We start from the raw sequence: 17362 nt of genomic DNA on the forward strand, positions 1-17362 counted from the left end.
CTTTATCTTTGACATACACATAAAAACACGTTTGTTTATGCATGTTTTTGTTTGGCAGTTTCAGAACTACTGTATGCAGTGCAGTGGTGTAGGGAGGTAGAGTACAGTCCCTCTATAGTGTCAGCCTATCACGGCCTGCTGACTGACTGGGGGCTGTCAGGACTCCACAGCCAGGTTCCAGAGAGTGTCCTGCTGGAGAGACTCTACACAAGGTGAGGTTTGCCATTTGCTTTTTGACAAAGAATAGTGCTTAGCTGAAGAAGTGGAAACATTACAAAAAAGAACTTTAAAGAAATATAATAAACATATATACTGTTGCTCTGTAGGTCAGTGGAGGAGGGAGGTCTGTGGTCTCTGACTCTAGAAGGCTACATCCACACCAGGAGCATGACAGACACTAACAGTGAGTCCGTGAGGAAGCTTTACAGCAGTGTAGACAGGTCAGTGACAAGTAATTTAAATGCTTTGGATTTAAAATTCAAAGCTGTTATGTGGCAAGTCTTATCACCATGTTCATTGAAAATCAGCTCTGTTCGGTCAGTTTGTTCCCAGTGTCTCAAAGCAAACTCAGTACACTGCAGGCGCTCTGTCCCAGTATGACCAAAGAAGACAGGGAGACGCTTGTAGCCCTGGCTACTGCAGGAATTATCAACTGGCAAGAAGATGACAGTGAGAATACACATGTGCACACGCATGCAAATGTGGACATTTCTGAACTTGAACCAAGCAAATAATAATTTTGGGGTGTGTGTCACAGATGTGTACGGGTGTCTGGCAGTGCTGATGTGCTGCCTAAAAGCCAACACACAAGTAGACGAGGAGGTTGTGCAGGCTATCCTGGCCACAGTGATGGAGTGGAGGAACAGCAAGGAGGACTGGTTCCTCTTTAGCAGGTAATGTAATCAGACACACACCATGCAATTGATTACACTGTTGTTGTTTTTTTAAAGAATCTTCAATGTATTACTTAATGCACTGTTTTACTGATACGTTTGTCTCATCATTCTGTATTTCAGTGACATGTCTAAATCAACTACAGAGCAGTTGACTCTTACTGTCGAGATGATGCGTTTCCTGGCCTGGCTGGTGACTTGTTGTCCAACAGTTCTCCATAGCAGCCAGTGGGACTTCCTGCTCTGCTCTATGTTAGCCTGGTTGGAGGTTAGACACAGATCATACATATTGTGTTGTTTTGTGACTTGACAGCCAGGCTCAGCCACAGAGTACTGTCTCCAACAGTTCCCTGGACACTGGAGCGGGCTGGATGCTTGTCATCACAGGGTGTGCAGTTTTAACAACTGTATTTATCTGCTGTGACACATTATTTTTGACTGTGCTTGCATCCAATATCAGACCGCTAGTGAGAACGTGAGCAGTCTGTGGAACCCCTGGGTCCAGCTGTTTGTGTGTGAGAATGCGGCATTGATAGTGAAGCTGAACCAGTTCTTCACATCGTCCTCGCCTGATATTCTGGAGAAGCTGCCCTCTGAACTGAAGGGTGAATGGACAGACTTTTTTGTAGAAGGAATCTACAACCTGCTTTTGCCTCTGCCTATCAAAATTACAGGTGTGTGTGTGGATTTTGACACAGTCTCTAGGGAAGTGCACTCTGAAAAATGAAGCATTAAACTGAATGAATATGTGCTTTTAATTGGTTAAATGAAGAGCATTTACATGTTTGACTGTATCCCCAACCTACCAGTGTAGTATGGAAGCAGTTGATTGACTTTATTTACAGTATGTAGCAGCCCTGATCTCATGAGTCACAGCCCTTTTGTCTGTTTGCTGTCTGAATGCAGATGCCTTTACTGAACCAGACGACCCTGTGTTCCCGTTGGCGGTGCTGCAGTCAGTCGGCGTGGCTCTGACATACGTGCCTGTGTGGCAGCTTAACCAGAACTCCCTGCCACCAAAGTTCATAGCGGACCAGAAGACGAACCTGCCAGGGCCCCTCCAGACGCTCCTCAACACTTTCTGTCCTCTGCTGCTGTTTAAGGCCAGGCCTCTGCAGATCACTGTCTATCACCTTTTAGAAAAGTAAGGATTTTGCTTGGGAGTACGTATGAGTTTGAAGCTTACTTTTAAATTAACAGGAGAAAAAAAAACCTCTACTAAAAATACTTTAGTTAAAATGTTTACATTTGTGTTACATATTTACCCTGATATCTTAAAGATCCTGCAGAAGGTTGGGAATGATCAACTCACATTTACTATCAATACAGGGTCATGCCCCAGCTGCCTGAGTGTGATGGAGAAGGAGACAAGTCTGATGATGACAGTGATGAACCATGTCTGTAAGTCAGTGGGCTTGACCATTTCACTGTGGGTTTTCCACATGAGTACTAGACAAAATTATTCTTGGATTTAATATAGGTTGTATTCTTAAAGCTGTGTTTAACGTTCATGTTCAGTTCTCCTCCGGCCTCTCTGATGGCTATCCTGTCAACCTGTGAGGAGCTCTGTGATAGCATCCTGGCTGGGGTTCAAGTAGGAGAGTTTGCAGTGGTCCAGTCGCTCAGTGTGGAGTACTCCTGCATCCTGGGCTACCTGCTGGCCTGGAAGCTGCTCCTCACGTTTTTCAAATCCTCACCCTCCCATGTGAGTCACAAGTGCAGACCTTAGTGTTTTTTGTCATTGGTTTTGACTGGTTTACTTTCGGTGTACGAGATTGTATACAGTCATACGGATGTAGAAAGTTGATTTCAAGGTATGATCACAGTATTGACTGCTCATCTGGTCTATCTCTAGCTGCGTGCCCATTATGCCCAGTACCTTAAGAGAAGCTGCTCCCTTAACAAGCTCCTCCTCCACCTCTTCAAACTGATGCCTGAGAACCCTTTCTATCCAGGGCAGGGGCCAGAGACAAAGGACACTAAAACCTTCTTTACAGAGAGCCTGTCTCTGGTTGTTGACAGTAAGTCCAGCACACACAAACCTTCAGTTTCTGTCCATGACCGTGAAATGTAAACGCGCTTAATTTCTCCTCCTTTTTTTTTGCTTGCAGAAAGTGATGCTGTTGAATGGGAACTCCCTCACCTGGCTTGCACTGTGTACTACAGCACAGTGCAGGACCTGCCTGCCATGGTGCGGCTGTGGTGGAACAGCCAGGAGAAAAGAGTGAGCGCAGCTGTGGAGAAGTTCACCATTAAGTATGTCAGTCCTGTTCTCTCAGCCCAGGAGATTTCATCGGTCCACTCCAGCACTCAGATGTTTGACAGCATGACTGTAAGTTAGGAAAATGATTGCTCTGCATCTGTATGTACAGCCACAATATTGACTAGTTTAAGGGTCATCTTGGGTCCTTGACTTCGTGAACGAGTAATTTTCTAGACTTTAGATTTAAAAATTAAATGTAGAATTTCCTGTAATCTGACAAATTGTTGGTGGATTGAGCTGTCTGCCGAATGTAGTTTTCTTTATACCCATTTTTATGAGAGCTTCACTGTGAGGAGCTACTGTATAATTCTTAAATTTCAAAACCATTGACTATTTAACAACTCATGTAGTGCAACCACTGTATCACATTTACAGTATAATGATGCAATAACAATTGATCTTGTTACACTAAAATCATCAAGTGTGGTCCAGACATCGAATTGTGGCTGATTATTTGACTGAAGCAAACTGCGTACTTCTCTCACTGCTCCAGGTGAAGGCCCGCTCAGCAGCACGTGAGGTGATTGCTACCTATTCTGTGGACGATATCTTCATCGAGTTAGTTATCCAGCTGCCACAGAACTACCCTCTAGGCTCTATCACAGTGGACAGTGGGAGGCGTGTGGGTGTTGCCGTACAGCAGTGGAGGAACTGGATGTTGCAACTGAGCACATACCTCACACATCAGGTAGAAACACAAGCATGCAATGGATGTAAACGCAAGAATTCAGTGGAGTAAATCCACACTGTTCTTCAGTATCTAGCCAGATTATCCCTAGCAGTAAAGCTTTCTTGAACATTAAGTATTTCCTTGAGGGGTCTGCAAACATATTAGTCATTAAAAAAAATATAAATGTATGTTTATGTGTTCAGAATGGCAGTATAATGGAGGGCCTGGCTCTGTGGAAGAACAACGTGGATAAACGTTTTGAGGGAATAGAGGACTGTATGATCTGCTTCTCTGTTATCCATGGCTCCAACTACTCCCTGCCCAAGAAGGCTTGCCGCACCTGTAAAAAGAAATTCCACTCAGCGTGTTTGGTGAGATGTGATCACATCCCATCTAGTGTGCACTTTCTGCAGATGTTAAAAAAAAAATCACATTGATAAACTCTATCTTTGCTCGGTCTTTATAATGCATACACTCATTGGCCACTTTATTAGGTGCACTTGTACACTTCTACCTTAACAGCAATTTCTGAGCTTCATAAACACAGATGTTAACTTAATAAATCTTCGGCCCATTGCATCTCACAAATACAACCACTATTTAATGCACGACAACCTATAATTTAAAGTGAATATAGTTTTGTTGTTGTTTTTTTACACTGATATTTTTCTCTTGTCTTTCTACAGTACAAATGGTTCACTTCTAGCAACAAGTCCACCTGTCCGCTGTGCAGAGAAACCTTCTTCTAACTGTTGATCATAGCTGAAAGGCTCATAGTCAGTCAGCCAGGACTGGAACAGTTGTGATTACATGCAAGTTATTAAGAAAGTCATCTACACTCAGTTGGTAGTTTATTAGACACACCCAGCTAAAACTAAGCCGGGTTAACACAACAGACCTTCAGTAAGTGTCTGAGAGGCGTTAATTCAGCTGTATGATGTCGCTATTACTTTGTCCACTGCATTTATGTTAATGAGGTCAGGCTAAATAACAAATACTTCTCTGTATAATGCAGATTTTCATGACATCAAAATGTGGATGGATATTCTGTCTCTGAAGTGGCAGACACTGTTTGGTCGTGAAAACCTAGTTTCATGTGTTCAGTGGAAGTCTGAACTCAAGTACAGTAAGATCAGTGATAATTATGTTGTGGTGACTTCAGTAGTGTGGGTTTCTGTTCCTTTATAGCAGTGCTTTTCTGTACTGTAAATATGCAGCTTCAGTAACCCCCCTGCTGATGTTTTATTAATAGTTTTTTTAAAATAAGTTTTGTTGACTTAATTTTTTATCTCTAGCAATGACAGGCGCGTTGAAGAAGATGAATCACTGGACATAAGCACTTGTTTAAATGTTTACTTTCAAAAACTAAAGAAAGGATCATCTAAGTAATGCAGTGTCCACAACAGGTTTCATAAATATTTCCTAATATTTAGGAGTATAAAGAGATTATGTCTGATTAGTGACATGCCTTATACCATTATGACATTGGGGTGGGTGTCACCTGTGATGTTAATGATGCTGGAACTAAATAAAATACAGTTGAATGGATGTTAACTGATGAAATTAGTCTTTGATTCACAATTTATAACAAAAGAAGTGCAAGGTCATTAAAAAAAATCCATCTTTGAAATGTGTGCTTGAATGCTCGTGCATGCCTTTCGAACAACTACAGATATGAACTCTGATCTGAATGTACAGCATGTAATGCCATAGTTTACAGACATATGCTTTTCCATCAATAGCCTGGACTTGTATAACGGCACAGAAGGCTGATCTGACAGCCTTACGGGACCATGTACAGTGTGTACATTTCCTCAATGACAGATATTGATGCATATGCAAGAATATATAAATCTGGCACAAAGATGGCTCGTGCATATTTTTACTTTGTGCACACAGGCTTTAACTCCTGAATCTGCAAAGTATTCTACACCTGGCCCCAGGTGTATTGTTATACTCATGATTCATTAAACCCCTTTGACAACACTAGCCTTATTTATATGATAATTACAGTGATTATCTGGGTTATTGCAGATTCCAAGGCTTAAAAGAAACAGTCTGAAGAAAAGTATACGTAGGTTAAATGATAAACCTGTAGGGGGTTAAACCCATGTTTAGAGATTTGATTCCAACTGGGATCAACTCTGTTATAAACAAAACAAGTTGCTAAATAAAGTTATTTGTTATGCTACCACTTTATCTTAGATTACTTTAATCAAAGTCACCTATAATTGCTTCCATGAACTGTTTTGCTAACCTGAGCCTCCAATTACAGTTATATGACATTTCCATATAACCATTACTGAAAGTTAACCTGTACTAGTTTCCAAGAAAAGACTGTAATTAGCCTCAGCCTGTGACTGCTAGCAGTCTCCCACGCTCATTTATCTTGGGTCTACCTTCTCCTCATGTTGAATAATTTATCTGTTTAATGGAGGCATACTCTCACCACAGTCGCTCTTATGGAATTAATTGTTAGATTAAGCACGATCAATGAATTAACGCCTATCATTTGGTCTGCCGTCTGTGTGTGCGAGCGTGCTGTGATTCATAAGTGTGGTCAAAATTTATCAATACATACAGCCGGCATCCATCATCATCTGTCCTTGACCTTTTTAATAGCCATTGATTTGTTTGCTAGGCATAAATATTTATACTGAAATCCCCGTCTCTCCTGAGTTTTGACACACACACACACACATCGACAGCCTCAAATCTTATTGCTTATTAACTGCTTGATTAAGCAGCAGTGCAAATGTTATGAACTATAGTACAGTCTTGTGTGCAGCCTATTCTTTTTTTTAAATATAGGTCAACCCCTTCCAGGAGATGGCAGCATGAGCACAAGACACAGCTTGGATGAATAAAACTACACTATGAGGGGATGTGTGCATATTAACCTGAAAGAAAAGGGATGACTATGTCTGGCTCTCTGGAGAGATTAACTTACCTACAAAAGACCTTCTGTCTCATGTTGTTTTTCATACATATAGCAATAGTTTTTCATTTCATCTAAATAATTAATGGGGATTTAATAGAGTATCCCACATGGGTTGTTAATGTGCCATCTTTAATTACTTAATTTAATTTGATAAATAAATTAAGTCAGTGTTGGAGCCTATCAGATATGACAGTTGGAGATTCAAGTTAAATGTTGGTAAGATACTAAAATATGAATGTTTTTTAAGAGATGAAGACCTGTGACTTCAGCCATTCTGAAAATGTTGAACAGATAATATTTAAAGAAATCAATTAATGTGACAGAATTTGAGCAGGCCAATCTGAATGTGCAGCTGCTTTGTTATTATGAGAAACTGAATTTGTTGAAGAACTAAATATGACCAAAGGATCAGAAATCAAATAGCGGTTTATGTGCTTTGCAGAACAGGTGATAAAGATTTGATTTCTTTTTGGTCAAAGACAAAGAGCACACAACAGGTTCTACGTGTGTCTCTTTTGCTAGTGAAAGTGCTTGAGATGCCAGCCATCCATTAACCATCCTCAGACACTGACCTACTTGCATGAAACAGCTGTGCTAGTAAAAGCTAATTAACAGGCAACCTGTCTGCAACCAGTCAGTTCACGGGCCTTTCTGGTCTTCGAGTCTGATTCGTGGAGGCATGGTTACTTTATAATTCACTGAGCCTAGTTAGCTCTTATTTAGCCCTCCCTGACCCATTTGTAAGTGTATTAGCATTCCAAGCCATTTGTAGGAGGCTGGTCCCATCCTGGTTGCACCACCCCTCAACATTACAGGCTCAGCTCTGGAAATGGCTTTGAATTAGCCTGTGTGTATGTACGCAGGGTTTGTGCATGTGCGTATGCCTATCAGTATTACTGCTGATAAGAGTTGTATTGAAGTGAATCCTGCAGAGATTTATTTGCCTCTGTGTAGTCTCCCTCACTTCCTGCATCTCGTTCTCTGTGCCTTTCTCCCATGTTCCCCATAAAACAGCACACAGTATGAAATCAAATGCAGCATACAATTAATATCTGAATTTGAATGTAACCTGGGAATATATTGGGTTCATTTATCCTAAACCAAAGCAGGGAACTTTGTTATTCTATTAGGCTATTTCCTCAACTGCACTCAACAAAGGCAAAATGTTTGATTAATATTTGCTGTATTCATATAATGAAGATAATAAACTATGATTAGTGACCCCAGCCTATTGGCTCCTTGACATGCATTTATATTAGTCACTATGGTTGGGAAGGGTCTGCCTGGTCTGCTACAGTTTAAATCTATTGTTATTATGCTGTCATCTTGTACAGGCCTTTTAGGTTTTTCTATTACTGCTGCTGTGTAACAGCAGCAATGGAGGACACGAAGGACTGGGTGGCTGAGTGTACTGTTTTCAAAAGACACTGTTTGTGACTCAGAACCAAAGTAAGTAGATTTATAGACTTATATTTTAAGGTTATAGAAATAAAAAAAACAAGTCAATAGTTTGACTTGATTGATGTGTATTTGACCACATCAATCAGAATGTGTGGTAACAGTAAAATGAAGGTGCCAGTTCTTGTGCACTTTCATTTAAAAATGGTTTCAATAATGGTTGCAGTGTCATGTTCTGTCCCTGATTTCCTGCCAAAGACTCTTATTTTTAAAGGAACTTCCTGGTTTTCACTGCCTTTCTCTCTCTTGCTTTACTCCTGCCAATCAGTGACTGATTCAGATCATCTGGCTAATGCCACTCACCTGTTGCTCGTTATCTCCTCCCTACATATATTGCCTTACAGGACTCATCACTTAGTGGATTGTGGTGTCTTGTTTTTGAGTTATCAGTTGTTACCGGATTATCTTACCTGTCTGTAACCTGCTACCAAGCCAGTTACCTGTCTGCCTTTGGTTCCCTTCTCTAAGGACTTTCCTGCTGTGTTCCTGAACCTGTACTGATCCTGCCTGTTGCTGGCCTGGTTTCTGTCCCTGTCTCTGCTGAGCCATTGGATAGAAAGCTAGCTTACTTATGGACATTTTTTGTTTTGTTTTTGCCAGTGCTGTGGTGCTTTGTTGCAGTGGCTCCTTTTTTTGTTTTTTGAGTTCAGTGTATGTAATGTAGTATGCAAAGAAGTATTTTTGTTATTGTCTAAGTACTGGAGTGACTTTCTTTTGTTCTCAAAGTAACAATTCATGCCATCTCTTGGTTTGACTCCTGAGTAATTATTATTATTTTTTTTTTCCTGGACTGCTCTCACTGTCTTCCTCTACTCCCCTAAATGTTTCTCTGCTCCCTGTACTCTCCCTTGCCATTACCTGAAACCACTGGTTGTCCTTCAAAAACCATGTCAGATGGTCCACCACTGTCTGCCACAAACACCATCTTGCCTGTCACTCCACTGTGGCCGTCTGACTCTTGGGTCCCGTTTCCTATGGCCACACTGCTCGGGGTATCCGTTCTCAGAAACAAGCAGGGCTGGGCCTGGTCAGTACTTGGATGGGAACCTGCCTGGGAAAACTGGTGCTTTATGTTTGAACTGCCTCTGCTGGGTGAGCTATATTCTAACAAATGTTTCAGTTGTTTATTAAATTTACTATTTTGACTCCTGTGTTGTGCATTTTGGTCCACCACTCAAACCTTTAGTTGACATGTAGCTGTTCTAGTTTTCACTTTTTTGAAAGTAACATCTTAACACTAACTGCAAAAAAGCTAATCCACTCAGCATCTTGCCTCACACAAAGTACATTGAGTGCAAGTGACCTAAGCCTCTCCCATGATGAAACTTATCTGTCCAGAGGATTAAGTGTTCTGAAGCACTGCCTGAATTTGCAGTGAAAGTCTACTTGCAATACGCTGTCTGGGTATGTTTTTAACCCCACAAAACTCCATGAATTTTCACTCAACTCCAAAGTGATGCCCTTGACTACATAGAAGTAACGGCACCCAAGGACTATAAAGGAACCTCAACCTGATCCGATCCTTTGAGGCATTTAAGACAAACGTTAGTGGTACTCCCTGAATAGTTTCCATCTATTGAGATGCTGGGTACACCCTAGACAGGTAGCCAGTCTACCATAGCTCTGAGTATTTTACTTTGTTTCAACTCCTGTGTGAGCTAAATCCATAGAACAGGAGACAGTCAGGCTTTACACTCACCACAGTAGCTCACACTGGATTCACTGCAGCGTTGCATTGTACATAGTGGTAGGGATGGTTCTACTGTGCACACATAGTGCAAGAGGTAGCAAAAGTATCATAGTGCAAGATGGATCTATCACACCCCAGTCCCTGGATTTAGAGAAACCCACAGGCATGTCCGTGTAGTGTTAAAGATGCAAAGAAAATGGTCCAATTCCTATAGCAAAGTTTGATTCTGTACTATTTAAATTGGAACACTTTTTTTTAGAAGTTGTTTCCATGGGTAAGCTCAAGGGTGTTTAGATACATCATGCTGGAAAGTAACCAAACATTTAACATGCAGCAGAGGAAACACTGCACTTAGGCCACAAAATCATTCTGTGCTTAATCACCGCATTTAATTCCAACATTTTGGTCCTGTTAAGCATTTTTTTTCCCCACCATGAATACATTTTTAGTGGCACAAATTTTAACAATTTTCAATAAGGTGCAAAGAATACATCTGAACACAGGGGTTCATTTGTTTTTAGCCATGCTCTAATGGCATAGATCTGGGGATGGCAATGTTGTGCAGTTGGTCAGTTAATCCACAACTTTGCTTCAGACTGAAATCTCAATTATAGTTTGGATTTGCTGCCCAAAGGATGATTCCTACTGTCTTTCATTTACCTGGGACTTTTCCTCTAGTGCCACCAGAGAGACGTGTATGGTTTTGAGAGGAAATATCTGGACAACTTAACAGACTGCTATGAAAATACATACAGGAATTTACAATAAGAAATGTTAGAAATCTCGTGTACTGACTGGCCAGTTTGTTACCAATTGCCGTATTTGTTGGCAGTGACTGGTGAGCGCTGCAAAGACAACCTTTTGCGTGGAAAAACAAAACTGTGCCATCTAAAGGTGATGAGGGCTCCCAGGTGGGGAGTTGTTAAAACACCTTGAGAGCCGTTGAGGTTATGTATGAATGGGAGTTAAACTACTGGCTGAAGTGTACCTCCTCCTGTAGCAACTTTCTGTACAATGACAAATTAATTAAATAAGTTTAAATTCTTGCATTTGTTAGTATTAGAAATTAGCCATTGTCCAAGAAGATGGTAAACAGACCTGCTGCTTGCTGCAGACATACTGTGAAGAAGATACTGGTTGGCCTACTACTGGGACTGGACACTAAGTGGGAAATAACTGCGTAGGCATTCTGTACATTCACTGTGGGGCCACTTCTTAAAGATAATCTTCCAAAGGGCATCTTGAGAATCTATATAAAACTGACCTGGATTAATGGGGAGATTTAACTCATCCCACAGTTCGTGTAGACTGAACCAAAGTGGGCCCGGACACTGATGGAGGTGCTTGCTGATGTAGCTACTTCAGTCCAACTAGTGAGGAGTTTGGCGTACAAACAGACCAGATGTTGGCACTTGTACAGGTAGGTCCTTGCTTGATGCTAATGTTTGTCTTTGGCATTGATCTGTTTTGAACTGTAACTTGCACTGCATCTGGTGTTGTCTGTTGTATTTGTAAGAATGTTTGCTGCTGTGCTTAGAATTTTACAGTGGCTTGTCATATTGTTGGAGGAAGATGGTTGCTATTTAAAAAAATGTAACTGTTTAGTTGATGTAATGTACAGTACACTGACTGTGGCAAGGCTTGATTCAAGTAAGTGAACAATATTTTTTTTAAGGTTTATCTGTCGTTCTCTGCTTCAGCTGCAGCAGGCTATTTACTGTGGTTAAATATTTCAAAATTGGATCCAGGCTGTTTATTTTCTTGTCCACATAATTCATTAGAATGGCTCAGGTGACAAACAAGTACAATGCAGTATGGCCCTGTGCAGTGCTACAAACTGAAAACCATCAGATCTTTGAAGTTTACACAATTAGGTAACTCCTAATTGCCAGTTACTTTGATTTGTAATCCTAAAGGCATTTAATGAGCTCATTTAATGGCGCCATGGAGCATGATGGAGTATGGTAATTGGTTTTTATAAGAAGTGTAAAAAATAATCAAGGTGTGCTTATGATTTTGGTGGTGTCACTTTTTACCAAGCCATTATGTGGCATTAAGAGAAAGTTTTCTCCAAAAGAAGGTCAGGAAAGAATCTTAAAACCCCAGCTGAAGTCCTTCAGATAAAAATAGACACTCATGGAGTTTGAAGTGAGATGTTTTGGTGCTGGCAGCTCTTTTCTTAATGATCATCGCCTGATGATGATGTGTTTATGTACATCCGTCTTCAAGGGTAAAACTAAAAGGTTAAAAAAAAAAAAGTCATGCAGCTGCCCTCGCAGCTGTAAAAGAGGAGGTCTCACAGCTAATATACTCAGGCCAGGAGGAAGAGTCATCCCTCATACACATAGCAGATGGAGGACTAGAGGAGAGAGACGAGGGAGGAACAGTGTGAGACCAAGAAAAGAATGGAGATGAGTGAGCAGAAGGGGAGAAGGGGAGATTAGGGTAAGTCAGACAGGGTAGACAGAGAGAAGAGGTGAAGAGATATTGGAGAACTGGAGCAGCAAGTGGGGGATGAAGGGTGGAGAGGAAAATAGAGCGAGCTGACTGCCCTACCCTAAAGCAGTGTTGATATGACAGTTGTCTGAGGCCAAATCTGAGGCCAACTCATTCTGCTGATAAATGCCTCTGGCTTTACCAACCTTCACTCTGAGGGTTGCATGCACTCCATTTCTCTCTTTTCTGAAAGAACAACTCTTTTGTAACACTTCAGTTTTAGATAGCCCAGGCTACATGGATATCAGAGCTATTATTATAAATTCCCCACAAAAAGAGACCATTATTAGCTGATCTGGAACATAATTTATTCTTGTTCTCTGTTCGTACATGACCTTTATCTTTGCAACATTAGTGAGACTCAGCCATGCTGACACCAGTCAGCAACACTCATGCACACTCATACGCCTTGCTTATCGTTTTTGTGTTGGATTGGATGTATTCAGCTAATGGCTCATAAATAAAATTAATTAAGCTTATGATAATGGAATGATAATGCAACATCAGTTATCCACCTAGCGCACAACTAGGACACTTTGGTGTTTCCCTGACTGAGAGGATAGATAGATAGATACCTGAAACCAACGCTGCCTATTGGTTAGTACTCATATTATGTCTACATCATCTCACTGTGGAATGGAGCCACATCAAGGCTAGCAAAATAACAAGGTAATCAATTAAGTTAATCATGCAATTAAGTTAATTAATTGCTTGCATGCCCAGGGGTTTCCTGAGGCTTGTGTTGTGGACTACATTACTGGCCAGTGATTTGATTACAGAGTTAGTAATGCTATTTGAGGCATAAGTGTGAGAGTGGAGTCCCACCGGTTGCTGAGAGTGTCTGTCTCCAAATTAACAGTATAATGCATTTGAATACGTCAGCAGCGAGAATAAGGAAGTTGTTTGTAGGGGAACAGATTCCAATGGATTGTGATACAGAACTTTCTTTTAGGTAATGTATTGCTGAATTTTAAGCCTCTTTTGATGGAATATTTATAAAAAGAGAGGATATTGCTGCATTGCAGTGAGCTTGTTTGCTGAGGAGGAAGTAAAGCTAAATAGCTTTGTCATCTAACGGGAAAGTGCATTAGACGGTTTGCATACTGTGCACAGATAAACAGCTGATGGAAACAAACACAGCAGGCCTTCCTGTTCCCACAGACCCATTAAGAAATGTCAGTGCTGGGAAGTAGTTTATTTCACATACCACTCGCTTTGTGAGTTTTCTTTTTTGTAGGAATCAGATTTAATAGGCAGTCGTCACACTGTGAAAACAATGAAATCTCACACCAGCATACTTACACTCATGAATAGGATAAGATATATCTGAAATGACAACAGCAGAATGGAACAATGACAAAGCAAGAAAAAAAAAAACAAGGTCTATAACACTGGCTGTATAAATATGGATGATGGATCACCATTTCCCTCCACTATGCAAAGGTGAAGCCAAAATATTGTGAATACAGCAGCTGCCATTTTAACATTTTGCAACCAGGTTTTGTGCAGTAACGACTAAGTAGATGGGTGACGTATCATGCTGCCAGTGAAAGCTGTAAAACCGTCCATGTTTACATACACCCCTTATATACATATATATATATATATATATATACATACATACAGTGCCTTGCGAAAGTATTCGGCCCCCTTGAACTTTGCGACCTTTTGCCACATTTCAGGCTTCAAACATAAAGATATAAAACTGTAATTTTTTGTGAAGAATCAACAACAAGTGGGACACAATCATGAAGTGGAACGAAATTTATTGGATATTTCAAACTTTTTTAACAAATAAAAAACTGAAAAATTGGGCGTGCAAAATTATTCAGCCCCCTTAAGTTAATACTTTGTAGCGGCCAACACAAACTAGACTTTTTCAGTAATTTGTTGCTTTGCTTTCCTTCATCAAAAGGACCTAAACAATTGTTAACCTCAGCTCGAAAATGATTTTCAGAACTCAAAGATCTCCGGTACAGCCTAACACTAAACAATTCCTCATGATCTGCCTCTGCAGGGGTACTAATGCCATCGGAGCCACACTGTATAAAACAAATACATGAAACGATCGATTTAATTCATGTAGACTGATGAATGCACTTTTGACTGTTTTGGCATTTTGTGATGTGACTTTGTGGTGTTGGGTGCCTTTAATCCTTGTGTATTTCATCTCACTCCAACAGTGTGTGAATACATTTTATATACTTCTGTTTGCAGGAGTGTGTGTGTGTGACAGACACAAATCAGTGTGATAATAGCTACCAAAAACTACAGAAGTGGCCTTTGGGGAAAAATGTCTTTGATTTGTAGTTTGAGTTATTAGTTTGGCTCATGTCCTGTCCGCATGGAGGAGGCAGGCTTTATGACCAAAACTGCAGCTACCACCAGGGGGCGATCAAGCTGTGGTGGCTTCACTTCTGGGAGCTGCTGTTGTATTTTATAGTGTCAAAGGTCCATACAGGCAGGGCTCAGACAGAAAAACAAAACTGCTGCTCACATATTCAACATTTGACATGTATCGTGTATTTTTATGGTTTCTGTTTGTTTTGTTCAGTCATGTTGACACTAGCAGGTTCGATGGGCATTCACCTCAGTGATACTGCTGAATATGCAAATCTGATTCATGATCCCTTAAACCCAAGTAAACAGTCATCCCTAGTGTCCCATCTCAGTTTATCAACATCATTTTAATTTATTACAAACTGAGTTCAGGTGTGGCCATGCAGTACTTTGTAGAACAAGAAACTCAAACTCTTTACTGCTGGAGTAACAGTTCAGATGCGGACATAGATCTGTATCAGAGAAGACAAAATGAAAGAAATGTACAGTGTGGTCCACATATGGCTTGTGGATTCTGGTGTGGATTGTGTCTGACAATCTATACAAATATACCAATCTCCAAAGAATAAAACTTAACAAAGCCAGAGAGAATCTTTTACCTCAGTAAGGTTATGAGCCATTACTTACTGAAAGCAACTAAATAGCACAATATGTACTGAAGTCACACAGTGGTTTTTAACATGCTGGTGACACATTTTTACTCATACAACATGCAGTGTCATGTTTGCTTTCACTTGCTCAAGAGAACAAGAAATTGTATGCTTAAGGAAACATCTTTCTTTTTGCACATTTCCCAAAGTGGATATATTCCCTTTCAGCACTAAAAGTGTTTAACTTGAAGCACAGAGAACACACACACACACACACACACACACACACAAAATACATAGATTTGTAGTGATTCAGATTTGTCCTCCTCGGTTTGACTGCCAGTAATCTCTGGAAGTTCCTCCATGCAGTATTGAAGATAAGAGAGCTGGCATTGCTGTAATGTGCTGGTGTTTGATCACCGTGCTATGACACCAGACGTGTTGGGTGGATTTGTTACCAGAGCAGAATGTGTGTCTGTCCCGTTTTCTCTTGTATTATAATAAACGTACTGACAGTTGAATTAGCATGGTGCCACTATTGGTAGTGTGCTACAGCGACACAGCTGCACAGCTGTCTCACTGTGATAGCACACCACACTCTGTTAAAAGATCCTAGTACAGCCAGTGAAACACAGGATGGGTTGTAGTGAAGTAGACAGACTGCACCTTTATTTAGAGTCGCTGTTGTTGAGAATGACTCTTTTACTTGTTCATTTCTAGTCATTTCAATCAAGAGCTTATTTTCAAAATAGGGGTGTGCCATTGTCTCATTTCAGCCACCTGTTTTTTGGTTTGTTTGTTTGTTTTTAGAGGATTAGAAACACATAATTTGCTTAGTGCATCAAATGTACAGGAATACATACAGTGATGACACCTACGGTTAAATTGACCAAAAGGGATCTGAAGCGTCTGCTTGATGTCAGGCACCATTTTGTTAATGCACAGCTGGTTTCCGAACAGTCAGTAACACACCGTGAATCCAAGCCTGCACCTGAGTCCTTGTACGGCAGGTTTAAGAAGTGGGGAAAAATTTTCATTTTAATTGAATCACACTGAATAAGCTGGGAATGTTCACCAATCACACTCTCTCATACACACACGCTGGAAAGACCTGCTCTTTAATAGGCTCCCCTGGGTTATAATCTTGTTGATTTCCATGCAGAAGACACAGAGACATACATAATCAAATTCACATGGTAACCACACATGCAAACACACTGTGCACACATGCGTCGGTACATGAACAGTGGCAGAGCCAGCAGATACTCCTTTTGTCTTTCTCCTTATCTCTTACCTACACACATGCAAGTACACACATTGCACAGAATCTAGACTTCAACATAATTCTATTTCTATAGTCAAATTATGTCTCTGAACACAAATGTTAATCAAAGTCTGTGATAATGGGAAGGTGAATTTTAATACACTGCTTATTCAGGGAGCGATGACAGAAGTGTTTAAAGTGTCTAAATCTTCGCTTTAGTTAATAAAGTGCCGTAATGCAAACACTCCCGAATTTTCTCCTCTTTTGCACTTTATCTTGTCCAGTCAGCATGCACTTAGTGAGGCAATAAAAAGCAAGTTTGTCATTAGTGTCTGCATTCTCCCCATCTGATTTAATGCAAGAGTTATTTTTATGGAGGAAAAGTGCATCTGTCATGGTTAAAGTTGGATAAGGACATCCATATGGTATTGTTTCAGTGTTTGCTATAATAAACCTTTAATGTATTTTTGGTGAGGATGGAACAGTGGCACGGTGGTTAGCAGCAAGAAGGTTCCGGGTTCAAGCTTGAGCTGACCTGGGGCCTTTCTGTGCGGCACTTGCATGTTGTCCTGCATGTCTGTGCCTGTGTGGGTTCTCTCCAGGCGCTCCAGCTTCCTCCCACAGTCCAAAGCTTACGTTGACTGGTGACTCTAAATTGCCTGTAGGAGTGAGTGTGGGTGTGTGATTGTCTGTCTGCAAGTGTCAGACCTGTGACAGACTGGCAACCTGTCCAGGATGTACCCCGCCTCTTGCCCAG

At 40.8% G+C, this 17362-nt stretch overlaps 1 protein-coding gene across 1 annotated transcript in view; it reads left to right on the plus strand.

Moving 5' to 3' along the window:
- ltn1 (listerin E3 ubiquitin protein ligase 1) overlaps positions 1 to 5380 on the plus strand; it is a 12510-nt gene extending 7130 nt beyond the window's left edge. The window contains exons 20-33 of the mRNA XM_020598534.1: positions 59 to 212; positions 327 to 440; positions 542 to 669; positions 758 to 893; positions 1017 to 1161; positions 1354 to 1567; positions 1800 to 2037; positions 2223 to 2294; positions 2412 to 2598; positions 2749 to 2914; positions 3005 to 3225; positions 3650 to 3844; positions 4030 to 4197; positions 4513 to 5380. Coding sequence (XP_020454190.1) covers positions 59 to 212; positions 327 to 440; positions 542 to 669; positions 758 to 893; positions 1017 to 1161; positions 1354 to 1567; positions 1800 to 2037; positions 2223 to 2294; positions 2412 to 2598; positions 2749 to 2914; positions 3005 to 3225; positions 3650 to 3844; positions 4030 to 4197; positions 4513 to 4575 — 2201 coding nt within the window. The 3' untranslated portion in view covers positions 4576 to 5380. The remainder of the gene's footprint in view (positions 1 to 58; positions 213 to 326; positions 441 to 541; positions 670 to 757; positions 894 to 1016; positions 1162 to 1353; positions 1568 to 1799; positions 2038 to 2222; positions 2295 to 2411; positions 2599 to 2748; positions 2915 to 3004; positions 3226 to 3649; positions 3845 to 4029; positions 4198 to 4512) is intronic.
- The last annotated feature ends 11982 nt before the right edge of the window (positions 5381 to 17362 follow it).

This window comes from Monopterus albus, unplaced genomic scaffold (assembly GCF_001952655.1).
Source record: "Monopterus albus unplaced genomic scaffold, M_albus_1.0 scaffold38.1, whole genome shotgun sequence".
NCBI classification, from domain to species: domain Eukaryota; kingdom Metazoa; phylum Chordata; class Actinopteri; order Synbranchiformes; family Synbranchidae; genus Monopterus; species Monopterus albus.